Source organism: Phaethon aethereus (assembly GCF_964289735.1).
Source record: "Phaethon aethereus genome assembly, chromosome: 3".
Lineage (NCBI taxonomy): Eukaryota > Metazoa > Chordata > Aves > Phaethontiformes > Phaethontidae > Phaethon > Phaethon aethereus.
The window spans coordinates 59,612,383-59,625,813 of NC_138576.1; the positions used below are offsets into that span (position 1 = coordinate 59,612,383).

The window sequence follows — 13,431 nt, forward strand, 5'->3', positions numbered from 1 at the left end:
AGCAGAACCAGTAGTTCTTCCTGCACTAAGCAGAGTGATCTGAACCTCTTCAATTGATCCTCTGACCAGTTTTGTTCAGTATAGCCTGCGTTCTAATATTCTGTACTTACCTCACAAGCTCATTTCCTATACGATTTTCTATATAATGTCTTTTTTTTTTCTGCTTCTAACCTCCAGTGGAAAAATCAGAGGCATAATAAAATAGTAATAGTTCTAGCACAACTGACAGAGTCAGTTTGAGAGATTGGAGGTAGCTGACATCTGAGAGCTTAAAATTGGCTATTTGTCTGTCATACTTTCTGGGTCTGAACTAAATTTCATTGATTTTCAAGGGGGAAATTGTGCTCAAAAAGTGTTTCTGTTATGAACTCAAACGGAGCAATGAATAAGACTTTTTTTGCAAGTGTGTGGAGAGGAAGATGGGAAAAATTAGGCATTAAAAATCAGTAATTAGGCAGTTAAGTGACAGTACAAAATTTGTTAAACATACTGTAAAATTAAATTAAAAATTGCAAGGGAAATTCTAAGCTGCAATTGGGATTTAATTTTTACAGTGTTGAAAAGAGTTAGATCTGATTTTTAAATCGGGCAAATCTTCAGGGGAAAGAACTATCATTGGTGCTTAGAGAAGGTGCAGGAGCGTTGCTTGTAATGTGAGGTTATCCCGTGAGAGAGACTCACAGGCGAGCTGTTCCTGTCCCCGATCCCAGCTAAGGGAGCGTGCGGGGCTCAGTGGCATCGAGGCTCCTTGCTGCCTGCCAGGGAACCCCGTCACCCTTCTGCTAATTCGGTTCCAAACGCTCCCTGTGCCGTTTGAGCCCTGCCCTGCCCCGCACCGCCGAGCGCTTGCTTTCCTCACGGTGCCGAAGGAGACCCAGGAACCGGACCGAGCCGCGGCGCGATGGGTCCGTGCCCGCCGCTGACGCCCGGGCCGCTGCCCCGGCAGAGTTAACGACAGCTGCAGGGTGCGATACACCGCGCGGCGTGGAAGCTCGTCCCGCGTGGTGCTCAGCAGGGGCGGGGCGAAGGGGGAGGTTTCCCTCCCAGCTGCCTGTCCTGATGGCAGGATGGGGCAGGCGCTCAGCACCTACACCCTCAGCGCGGAGAAACCCTCCAGGAAACGTGCTGGGCCCAGCACACACGGCGTGCCTGGGAAAATCCTGTGAAAGAAACCTGCACCCCTCCTCAGGGAAAAAGACAGACAGGTATTTCATAAGTCTAGGTCGCTCTCCGACCTGTCCTGCTGACACAGCTGAGGAGGTGATGTGCCGTGGTGAAAGAAGAGGAAATGGCAGTGGGGCTTGGGATGGGGACATCATACAACAGTGTAACTGAAGAAGACTAGTGTCGTGAAATACCTTCACGTCTGGTCTGTCTCTTCAGAATAGCATCACTTGCATATATCTGTGAAACTATCCTGCTTTAAAACCAAATACTATGTTCCCTGGCCCAGCTTCAGATGGGTGCCGGAGAGGTAATTTTTTCCAGTTAGAGAAAACAAAATCCCTTTGAAAAACAAATAACAGATATTCACTGAGGCTGGTTTCCTAGAGCAGCCGCCAGTTTCCAGATGCAGAAGCTCTCATAGAATTCCAAATTCCATATTCACTTTCTTTGCTTTTGCTGGATAAAAATATAGAGATAAAAATAGTGTACAGTGTATTAGGCAGGCTTTTCTTCACCACTGATATTAAGACCAAGAACATATGTGATGTAGAAGAACTGGAAGATGACCAGCTGTGCTCTCAGTTTGTTCAGCCTGTTAATAGGACTAAACCTTCAGCTTCAAGCATTCTGGGGTACAGGTTGCGATGTAATAAGATATGTGGAAGAAAATGAAATATGAGATTAGATAATGTGTTTAATTTACTGTACTAATAGGCAGTAGTCTAGTTATGATGTTGCCAAACAAGCATTTTTAATATTTTGCTATGGTGAGTTATTCTGGTGCTAAATTAATTTTCAGAGAACAGTGCCATTTGGGAAGGGGAAACAAAAATGTGAAAGTCAAATGTAAAGTCAAAGCCTACCACTTTTTATCACATTTAAGGCAAACTAGACATTTAGAAATGTGTCAGAACAAACTAATTTTATTTTTCCTTAACAAGCCATGCCAGTTTTCCCCCTTTTCTTTATCTTAAGCAGAGTACTGTCATCACCACTCTTGCCAACAAGCAGACTCATTGGACTGTTTTTCAAAAATGAACACAAATATTGGATGCAAGCAGGTGGAATGAATTAATTATAAGCATATGGTTCTAACATAACGATTTCTGCAGTGCACTGTTGAGACTTCTAAGGGTTTAAGCTGTGCAGCACACTTTGGCAACAAAAATGCTTTAAGAAGTTATCAGTTACATGGATATAAATGTTTGTGGAGCCAGACTTACTGAAATGATCCAGACTGAACACCCTGCCACACACATACATTTCTAAGACTGGTTTTAGCTCTAAGCCATGGCAATGGTGTGATTTACACTGTTCTTCCGGGTGTAATAGCACAGCTGAACACAGCATCAAAAAAACACAGCATCAAACAAACACAGCAGGCAGGGACTGGGAGCATTGATGGGAAATGGTGCTTCATAGGCCAGCTTCACGTAGTACATCATATAGATGTACAATATGCCTGATGCTAGCCTATACAAACTGCAATTCCAGGCTGCAATCTCCTTTGTGGTAGAGGAAACTGAAGATGTTCTTGGCTTGCATGGATCCCTGAACAATTCCCAGTCTCCCCTACTGATGCAAGTTATTATTCCCTTGTTCGGTGGAGGTGATCACTGAGGCAGACCACCAAAAAGGTCTGAATTAGAGAAAGACAGCTAGAAAATAGTCTTAAAGAAAAAAAGAGAGGGGAGGGGAGGGGAGGGGAGGGGAGGGGAGGGGAGGGGAGGGGAGGGGAGGGGAGGGGAAGGGAAGGGAAGGGAAGGGAAGGGAAGGGAAGGGAAGGGAAGGGAAGGGAAGGGAAGGGAAGGGAAGGGAAGGGAAGGGAAGGGAAGGGAAGGGAAGGGAAGGGAAGGGAAGGGAAGGGAAGGGAAGGGAAGGGAAGGGAAGGGAAGGGAAGGGAAGGGAAGGGAAGGGAAGGGAAGGGAAGGGAAGGGAAGGGAAGGGAAGGGAAGGGAAGGGAAGGGAAGGGAAGGGAAGGGAAGGGAAGGGAAGGGAAGGGAAGGGAAGGGAAGGGAGAATCCCAGGTCCACAGAGATCCACGCAGCCACATACAGAGGGATCATCTGGAGGCAAGAAGCAGCGTGGTGTGGGCTGGCCATGGGGACAGAGGGGCCCAAACGGCTCCAACTCTGCTGCTGGAAAGCTGCCCACGCAGCGCACTCCTGTCATGCCAACACCCGGTGCGGCTCAGCAACACAGAGCCTAGAGCAGCATCAGCCACCTCACTTTAGAGTAAATAATACTATGTTTTTCTATTGATCACATTTCACATGCTGGTGGTTTTTTAAGTTAAATTAAAATGTAGTAAAACTACAAATATTCTGAATATTTAATTGTTATTCATTATACCAGGTTTTATCAAATTAATCAGAAATGTGATGTGGCATTTCTGAAGATGGCTCTGAAGCAGAACAGATCAGAAATCAATGAAAATTGGTAGATTTTTACAGTCCAGTCTGAATTAAGTTATGAATTTATGCCATTATTTTGTTTAAAAAAGTTTGCTTGTCTTTTCAGTGCATATTTATGATTATCTAAGACCTCCATTTTTGTAAAACCTACTGTGAGCCCAGCACTTTGAAAAAAGAGGTCCTCTTCTTGAAGGGCTCAAATACAGCTTGATATGGAAACTACTTTCTGTAAATATAGCTTTTTAAATCAGTTTAGATTCAGATTCTTTTTTTTGGCTCAAGCCCTGCAGAATGGCCCAAGACGGCATCTCATAGCTGCCGTGACAGAAGAAGCAATCATAACATTAGAGATCAATGCAAAATGCTTTTGTTCTTGACAAAGGTTTCACATACAAATTATCACTATAATTTAGAACAGACAAAACCCCCCCAAAACAGTAGCTTTTGTATAATCCAGCAGATGGAGCTATGATGCAACTAACTGGTTCACGAATACAAGAAATAGACTGTGAACGTTTTATTCCTTTACCTGGTGCTGCTGGATTTTTCGTGGCTGGTTTGGCTGCAGGAGCTTTTGCTGGCTCTTAAAAAAAGAGAACAAATGAAACCAATTACTACTGAGCGTTATATCTTAACAAAACCGAAATCTGAGGAAAGGCTTTCAATGTAGTACAGCCTGTAGCCATTTTTTCACTGAAGAATTAGACTAAGAGATAACTCAAAGACTAAAAGAGCAGAGTTGCCTTCAATAAACTCAAAGACATCAAGAAAATAACCAGCTGAAGGGCTAGTAAACTCTTGCTGTTAGGCACTAAATCACTTCTTTTAGCTTTTTCTGTCTAGTAGTTTTAATATCTATTGGCAAAGCAAAGCAAGTATCTAGGTGTTTAGGCATGGCCTTGCCACTCAGGCATCACCTGGGAGCCTCCGCATTCGGTTTTGCAGTTATGAGAGCAGAAGGTCCCAAACCAGCCCTGGGGCAGCTGGCGAGGCTTCGCTTCTGCAAATTCAGCAGTCTGCTTCTTGGGATCCACAGCTATTCAGGGTGGCATCCTTTCCCTGAGTCTGAATCTCACCCTGATGAGAAAGGGTGAAACTGGGATACTTCTGCAATGTACATTCACAGACACGGCTACACCAGGAATCTCTCTCCATCCTGAGGAATGGAGGAGCATTAGGAGAACAACTTCATGTTTGATCCTGCACTTGAGAGAGCGACAGCTGGGTTCTCCTAGCAGAAATGCAGGTCCTCTCAGGCTGCTTAACTGTAGTTCTGTTGTTGGTCTTTTCATGAAACATTTGCACTACCCTCTGCTTGCTGATGCAGAACATTTCCTGGCAGAATGAAGGTCCGAATGATGAAGAGTATGTGCATCCCCAAGCAGACTTGGAGAATCTCAGCCCTGGATAGAAGGACCTAATTAGCCTACTTGAGTTATTTACTCTTTACAAGTGTTCAGTTAATCGTTTTTATCCTCAGGAACTACTAAAACAGACTGTACTTAAACCAAGATAATTTAACAAATATCCATAAGCTAAACTCTACTGACTTTCATAACGGATATTTTTATATCAACTAGAAGGTCCTCTAACTTAAAATTCACATTTCCATATTGTGAGAGGAAATAATGAATCATTTTAATCACAATCTGAATTACAGAATGCCAAAAAAATGTTAGCTAATCCTTCACATCTGTCACTGTGTTATTACAAAGAAAAAGGATATGGCTAAATCAGGAATGTAATTTTGAGTTCTTCCCCTGCAGTCTTTTGAGAAGTTGATAAAAGATGCATCAGCTTGTCTTGTGAAACAGAAAGAAAACAAAATATAGTTTGCATGTGTGGGATTGTTTTGTTTCCATCCATTTAAAAGTCTGCAGCAGATAATTATATCCTAACTTAGTTATTATCACAGAACTGTAATTAGTTAGGGTGTTCACCTCTCCTTCAGGGAAATATGTAGAAGACCTTGAAGAAGAGTTTACTTTCCCGAGTGCTTGTTCTTGCAGAAGCAGCAGGAAATACAACACACATATTCTACAAGTGACTAGATGGACTTAATAAAAAACTGCAGGACTCTTGCATTTATTACCTTCCGAGCTCTCAGCTAGAGCTTGCTAGCCAGCATGACTTGTTCTTTATTTTATTTTATTTTTGGTAACATCTGTGAAAACAAATTAAGCTAGGTTTTTTTTTTTTTTTTTTTTAAAGCTACCAAGATTTTTATTTTAATTTGAAATATTTAATCAAGGAAAAAAATTTAAATGAAGGATGTTTTTGACAAAAAGCCTCTGTAATTTATTTATTTAACTTTTCAATATCACTGAAACAAAAGGGCCAAATGTTTCAATCTTTTTTTGGAAGTATGTGTTTTTTAATTTGTAATTCACAAATTATTTCAGTGCCAGTGACTCTGCATCTTTATATGACCAAGTTTCACCTGAAAATTTCAACTTGAAAATTTCACTAATGCGATGGAGGTGGGAAGTTTTGCTGTGATGGTTGCTGGCGACTTCTCCGTGAGAGGAGTCATGTGCCCAAATCGATAGATTCTTTAAGACCTGCTTGCAAACAAGCAGTTATAGGGCATTACTTGTAGAGTAAGCCCATTGAATTTTTTGTTCAATGTTTCTGTAAAATTTGAGTAGGAAACCAATGTGTAAGTTTTCTAGATTGCCAAAAGAAATCTTTTAATAAATTCCTGCAAAACTGACGGTAGCAGGGGATTCTTCTGCCATACAGGTCTTGAAAGATCATATATAGAGGCAGGAGTCTGCATTCTTTAATCATGAATTTGAATAATATTTCAAAGCCCCATAGCTTTCCTAATTTTTCTTATATGCTGTACTTTCAGAACAGAGATCTGAGCAGATGAAGTCTTGCCAGTGAAACTGTCTTACTATTTTACTGTGTTGGGGCATTGATGCTTGCAAAATCTGTAGAAAAGGAAGGTGTAAGAGTTCACTTGTTAACAATACCACATTCTTAGAGCATTTTTCAGTTATTTATACAGAAAAGCCCAGCCCCTACCTCTCTTCTGCCTCAGGAGCCTCTGCCTGAATCTGAGGTAACTAGATAGACAGGGACCTTGTTTTGCATTTCTGAAGATAAATTTGGTGGTCCTCAGCATGTCGGACTCAGTCTTCTCAACCCATTTACCAAAACTGCTGCCACTGAGAGCACATTCAGCTGAGACCTCATTTGACATTTCCTCCCCCATGAAACCTTTGTTTTTGAAGACAGTGATAGAAAAGAAGGGAAGGCAAAACTGCCAGTCACAAAGAGGAGTGTGGAATTAGAAGTAAGATAAGAATGGATTTAGAAAGTAGGAGGCAGCTGAAGTCTAAACATGTCATTTTTCAATTATAAATGGTGCAGCTACTTTCTCCTCTGTATTTTCAACAATTCAGTAACTATTATTTTGGATTATTGAAACATGCTGTTCGGAACTACATGGCATATAAAGGAGATCATAACCTATGGCACAGTAGTTTCTTACTTTTGAGTTCTTTGGACACAGCAACGTCTTTTTTATCTGAAAGATAAACACATGTGCATAAAAACATAGTTAGGAAGGATATAGGCAGATAGAAAACTGCAGTCTGTGCTTTAGAGGTGAAACAACTTATTTGCTGCAAAGTGGATTTGAATGATGCAGTGCATCAGTTCATTCCTGCTTCATGGTAAAGTTGCACTTACTTCACCTTAAGTGTAAGTGCAACAAACACTGTGTGCGTGTGGATGTTTTTTTTGGTTTCAGTATAGCAATCTGTGAGGTTCGACACGTGTTTGAGCTACCACGGCTTACATGCACTAGCCGAGCCACAGTTGCTCACCGTGTGCATATTCTCAGGTTGCAGAAGTGCAAGGAAAGATGTGCGAAGACCCTGAGAATAGAGACGTATAATGACAGGCATTATTCAGTATAGTCTTCCTACAGTTGTTGACAACTGTACAACTGAGGCCCAGTGTGGAAGGCTCCATGTAACACCTAGCCAAAACTCTGGCTGCCGTATACTTCTCACATGCCAAAACAAATGGAAAATTCATGGCTAAAGAGAAGAGAGATAATCTGAGACATCCCTCCAGTCCAGCCCAGGAGAAAGATTCTTGCTCCAAACTTTTCCCAATGTTTAAGTAAATTTGAACTAATGCATTTCTTTCATGTCTGTGACAAAGAGCACACATATGACTTACCAAAACTGAGCTAATGTGGAATAGCTTATGAACCTGAAGAAACTCAGTCATTCCTACATATGGACCATGTAAAACTAGGCAAAATCTGTCCCTGATTGATTTAAATAAAGTTAAAATAACTCAGCTATATCAAAATACAGCATGGCCAGGCAGCCTACTAGAGAGACTTAACTAAGTTGTTCAGTTTCATTTTCAGTTAGGGTGGCATTTTTGTGCTATGTTTTTTGTAGGACTTTTTTCTGATGGGTGAGAGATTTGTCATCTTTACTAAGAGATGTAAATTGGCAGAAATACTCAGTGACAGTTTCTCTCTCCATTATAATTCCTGGTGCTCTTCTACCTCAGGGCTTTTATCGGGGTACAAAAATGGTTCATTTTTATAACCACACTTTGGGCCTTGTGTACCTTTTTCACTAGTCTCACCTGTACAGGTAAGAAATGGTTCTTGGAGATCCTTGTGAGACAGGAAACAAAGATGCATAGAGTAGTGGTAGGAGTTACTCCCATGGGTGCCCATAAGGAAATGAACATCCTCTATAATAATCTATGGTATGCCTAGAATATAGGCAGGATAATGCTTATGCCCACCACATATAAATGATAAATTAATTGTGCTCTTAAACAGTAATACAAATAATACTTCAGGGCAGAAGCTGCCAAAATAAGAAGCATTCAAAACCAAGACTATCCCATTACTGATAATAATACAAAGTTGCTTCAGTTTCTGTAGCTCTCTAAATTGCTGCGAAGAAGTTGATATGAGATAAGGTAATGCAAACGACTGCCAAGGAGTTTAATAAAAAGTCTTGAAAAATTCAGGGGAAAATATGCTTCTATTTGGATGTTATGCTGCTCTGAACGGAAATGTTTCTAGGTTAATCCTCTGCTTCCACTAACTCTCTGTGAAAGCATGTTTTGCAGGCATTACTTCAAAGTATGATAATTACCACATTTAGATGAAATTAATCATGAGGCAGCTTTCAGCCACATTATCTGGCTAAGGACCCTATTGAAGCCTTCAAGAATTGCCTATTAGTTGCCAGATATGGAAATTTTAAAAGGTGTATATTGCAGCAATATGAATCATTTATCACAGTAATCTTCCATTGCTAGAGGTTATAAAAAAATAAATAAATTGACAGCATCATTTACAATAACAGACTGGTTCTAAATAAAGCTCTCAAGTTCTTTCTTTCCTTTTTTTTCCTATAAGTAATCATTTATTACAATAACATAGTTTAATATATTTTAGAGCCATAATTTATGTTAAAAGGATCAATGTGTTTTTTCATCATCTGAAATACATAATGTATAGTAAGGTCTGAGTAAATATCTGGACAATTTTTCTAGTAAGAAGATAATATAATTTAGTTTTTTGGGAGTAGGGTTGTTTGTGGTTTTGGTTTTGGGTTTTTTTGGGGGGTGGTTTTTTTTTGTTTGGTTTTTAAGAGCAGAAAAATTACAAATAGCTGATTCCAATAGCACACGATGATATGAAAATTTAAATATTTTTACTGGTAAGCTATTCTTTTCAATCCAGGGTGCCTAAAGTTTGATTTCTAAAGCCATACTTACGCATTCCAGGCTGGAATGATTTAAAGAAAATTGTCTGAGGTTTTGTAGGACCTTAAACCATGGAGGTTTCTTTGGAAGTATATAGCATTTACATCTAGGTCCCTCACTCTTGCATTAAATAAATGACCAAAGTACAAAGAACTTAACAATTGGTAGCTCTTTCAGAAGAAGGGAAAACTGATCAAGACTTCTGAAGTCCCTAAATGTAGTAACCTGTTAGGGTTTAACTTTTAAACTATGGAAGTGTGGTTGGGGAACACAGTTTATATTACATGAGGTTTTTATAACCATGATGTCTTCTTCTTAAAAACGACAGCAACAAGCTCTCTGGCCTCTCAGTGGTCTGGTTTTTCTGGTTACTTAAGAAGAGGCATTTCCAGAAGAAATGAAATTTTTTCAAATACCAGTGTTAGGCATCATATGAACATTACTCTAAACACACCTTTGCCAATCAACCTAGGAAGTATAATTTCCAGGGCTTTAGGCTATTTCCTCTTTAAAACCTTACATCTGAAGCCTGGTAACAGAAAAGGCAAGCGTACGGCATTGCAATGATGCCCACACTTCCTGGGAGCCATGTTACTTCATTAGGACCCATATAACACATGAACATCAGTCTGGGGCTCTAGCAGCCTTGACCAGCAGCACAGCCAAAAGCATGGTGACTGGCCTTGGTATTGGTGACAGAATTAGTTGATATCCAAAAACAGAGAATGCATTTTATTTTCAAGAAAAGACCCACAATCTGATGCTTCTGGTAATTTGGTGCCCAAACCGAAGCAGCCAATTTTTTCAGAAGTTGCTGAGGACCAGTTTGATAGGCAGGTCATCTTAAAGGGCTTATGTAGACCACCCAAATGCTGAGCAATCCAAAGTTTCTGGATACATCTCACAACCCTAGCCATGGGCTTTTTTGAAAGCACCTGTAACAGACTTTAACAGGCTAAGCACCACAGCTAACAAAATCATCCGTCAGCTGTGGAGGACTGTGAAGTGCCCGTTTCTTTTTACAGCTATTCTCAGGAGATATTTGAAGGCAATTGTATTCTGGTCTGTATTCTCAAAAAGCAAGCATGGTTGTACAAGATCTCCTTTTCCCAGGTGAATGAACAGGTTTTTCTTTTACTGGCTCTTGAAAAAGATTAAAGTGTAAAAAACTTTTAAAAAATATTTTATTAAAAATCACCAAATATTTAAACAAACATGATCTGACTTAGTTCTTATCCATACAGGCTAAAAGGATCAATTCTGAATTCAAACTAGCAGCTAGCACAGATGTATCCCTGTGAATCAGCAAAGCAGTACTTTTATTCTTTTGCCTCTTTTTAGCACATACCTCAATCTTTTCCTCAGGCCTCAATCAGCATCCTTTTGAAGTAAACTAGCAGTACACAGTAACTGCAAATGACATCTAAACTACACATGGGGTGAGAAAAAAAAAGTCCCTCTAAGCTTATACAGTGCCTTTCATGCCAGTGAGTCCCCAGGAGGCTGGTAATAAGCCATTAGACAAGGATGCCCCAGCGCTCTGCTACAGAGTGTGGTTGGTTGGTTTTAAACAAACTTCCAAAATGGAATATTTCAGACATTGTTCTGATGTGAATTCCAGATCTGGGGGTCACAAAACTTTTGCACCTTTTTTAGCAATGGATTTATAATGCAGTGTACATTGTACATTTGAGAACAGCAGATCTTCAGCAGTTCCATCCAACCTATAATTTTTACATATAAAAAAAGAAGTTCTAGGGAATAAATGGGTCTTAAATTGTACTCTCTTGAAAGGTTTTTCTGTGCTTTTTCTTCCTCAAAATCTCTCACCCAAATATATACAACAGTATAAAACAAATCTTAAATTAAAAGTGTTATTCAGATAACTAAATATTTCAGAGACAATATATTGATAGTTCTGCTAATGATGCACTGTTTAAAACATCTGCCTAAAACTAGTTTCACTATTGGAAGTATTATTTTATATGTTGAATCTAAAACAACCTTTCTTTTTGGAAGCTTATGAAAGAACATGATAGTAATATCAAATTTACAAACAGAAACTTATTTCAGCATCATTTGAAAATCACAGTGTCCAAATTGAACTGTAGCTAATATCTTAATCAGACATTGTGTAATCCAATAGCTAAGGTTAAGGATGTTAAAGATGCAAGGGTGGAAAGAACCAAGACCTTGGGGAATTACTAGATGCCTCTGAAAGACACGATTCACTGAATCAAAAACCAAAGAGAAATTTAAAATATTATGCAGATACTAAAGGAGGAATTCTCATCCTAAACCTCAGTTAGCACTGACTATCTACCTTCTCTTTTAGCTAATGATCACACACTAGAATGGACTTAATCAAACCCATTAATTGGCTAATGATCTACATAGACTCACAGAAAATAAGTTGCATGATGAAGATGCCTCACACAACATGATCATAGTTGACTGCAAAGAAGAATGTTTCTAATACAATTTACACAAATCTTGCATCTTTGTTTGCCTCTTACTATTTCTTTTGACTTAGGTATTCAACTCATCTTGTAATTAAAAGTAGAAGAAAAAAAGAAGGAGGAATAAAAATGAAAAGAAACTTCAAGAATCAGAGAGAACTGTGTTGAAAATTTAAATTATATTCTCCAGTGTCTTGAAGTTAAAATTGTGATGGGTCTCCAATAAAAAAAAGGTTTCTGGCTGTTATTATTGACCAAAGCACAACTGGGAGCATGCTTTGGGAACTTTGTTCTGGCTTTGCAAATGCAATACAACAGCAGAGCTTTTAAGACAATGCACCTTACAAGTATGACAGCTAATGTTCCCTTTGCTGGCCTGAGCAAGAGTTCACAAGAGTGGAAATAAAAATGATAGCAGGTGGCATCTGATGGCTGAGAATTTCCATCATGTGAATGAAAAACATAATTAAAGTTGCCTAGAGACCAGTCTCAGTACAGTCTGCTCCCAAGCTAGCAGATGTACCAGAATCTAAAAACAATTTAAGTAGCAAGATTTGCAGTTGATGTGATTTACAGTGGTAAAAGAGCAAGACACCTCACATAGCTGAGCATTATGAAGAATGAACTGCTATTGAACATATAGTAATTAAACAAACATTTTCAAACCTCTTGTTGAAATATACTCTGGTCTAGCATTTCTTTTTTCATTTACTTGGAGTTTTTGAAACTTATTTCCACAAAATGATATTGATTTCAACTAATATTCCAACATTTGGAGAAGTGTTTAATTCTGAACTTTCTTTAAGAATTTGTCGCTGTGTTGCTTTCTAATTTATACTATTTTTGATAATTCTACAGTACTTGTATGGCACTAATGAAGTAATTGTCATCTAACCAAACTTTTGTGAATATTTTTTATTTTAGTTCACTTCTGAAACAACAGATTCCCATGTATAAGGGCATTTTATCCTAGTGCCTACACTTTCTGTTGTTATGTCTTCATTTTACAATTAAAATTTAAAAATTTCATATAGGGAATTAAAACAATATTGTTTCTTCTTTTCAGCAGGCTTATAATCTAGGAAGGCCCTATAAAAACTGCTCATACTAATGTAAGATTCATTTTTTTAACATACTTTCACAAAACCCTAAAATTTGACATTGGCATAAAAAAGCTGTTCAGAAATACCAACATTTCTCCCATGTGGAAAATTCTGTGTTTGGACCAATACTTGATTTTGTTCCCCATCTTAATCACTGAGCATGATATTGCCATATGCTCTGTGACAACTACTGACAAAAACTCCTCTTGCCTTTCCAACATATAATTTCTTGGTGAGCATAAGAAAGGCATCTCAGTGCACTGGCAAGGCTGAAGACGTGCACAAGGAAAAAGCAAGGTACTGCTCCACTGCTGCTTCAGACCTGTTCCCTGACACATTTGGTGACAGCAGTAAACTCTCGGGCCAGAGTCTAAGTAGATTCCTTTGAGAATAACTTGGGACTTGTCCTTACAATCCAAATATCCACAAAGGTTTTTTTCCTGTCCCTTCTTGTTTGTTAACCAGTTAGAGGAAATTCTAGGATCTAAGTAATCTTCTTGGCTGCTTCATAAATAAAATAGTACCTAA

The 13,431-nt window shown here is 39.1% G+C and overlaps 1 protein-coding gene across 1 annotated transcript in view; it reads right to left on the minus strand.

Annotated features, from left to right (window-relative positions):
• Window positions 1–13,431, minus strand: part of TRDN (triadin) — a gene marked incomplete at both ends in the record, with an annotated part of 211,439 nt that overhangs the window by 101,265 nt on the left and 96,743 nt on the right. Inside the window, 2 exon segments of the mRNA XM_081998530.1 lie at window positions 4,111–4,164; window positions 7,081–7,116. Of these exon segments, the coding sequence (XP_081854656.1) occupies window positions 4,111–4,164; window positions 7,081–7,116 (90 nt within the window).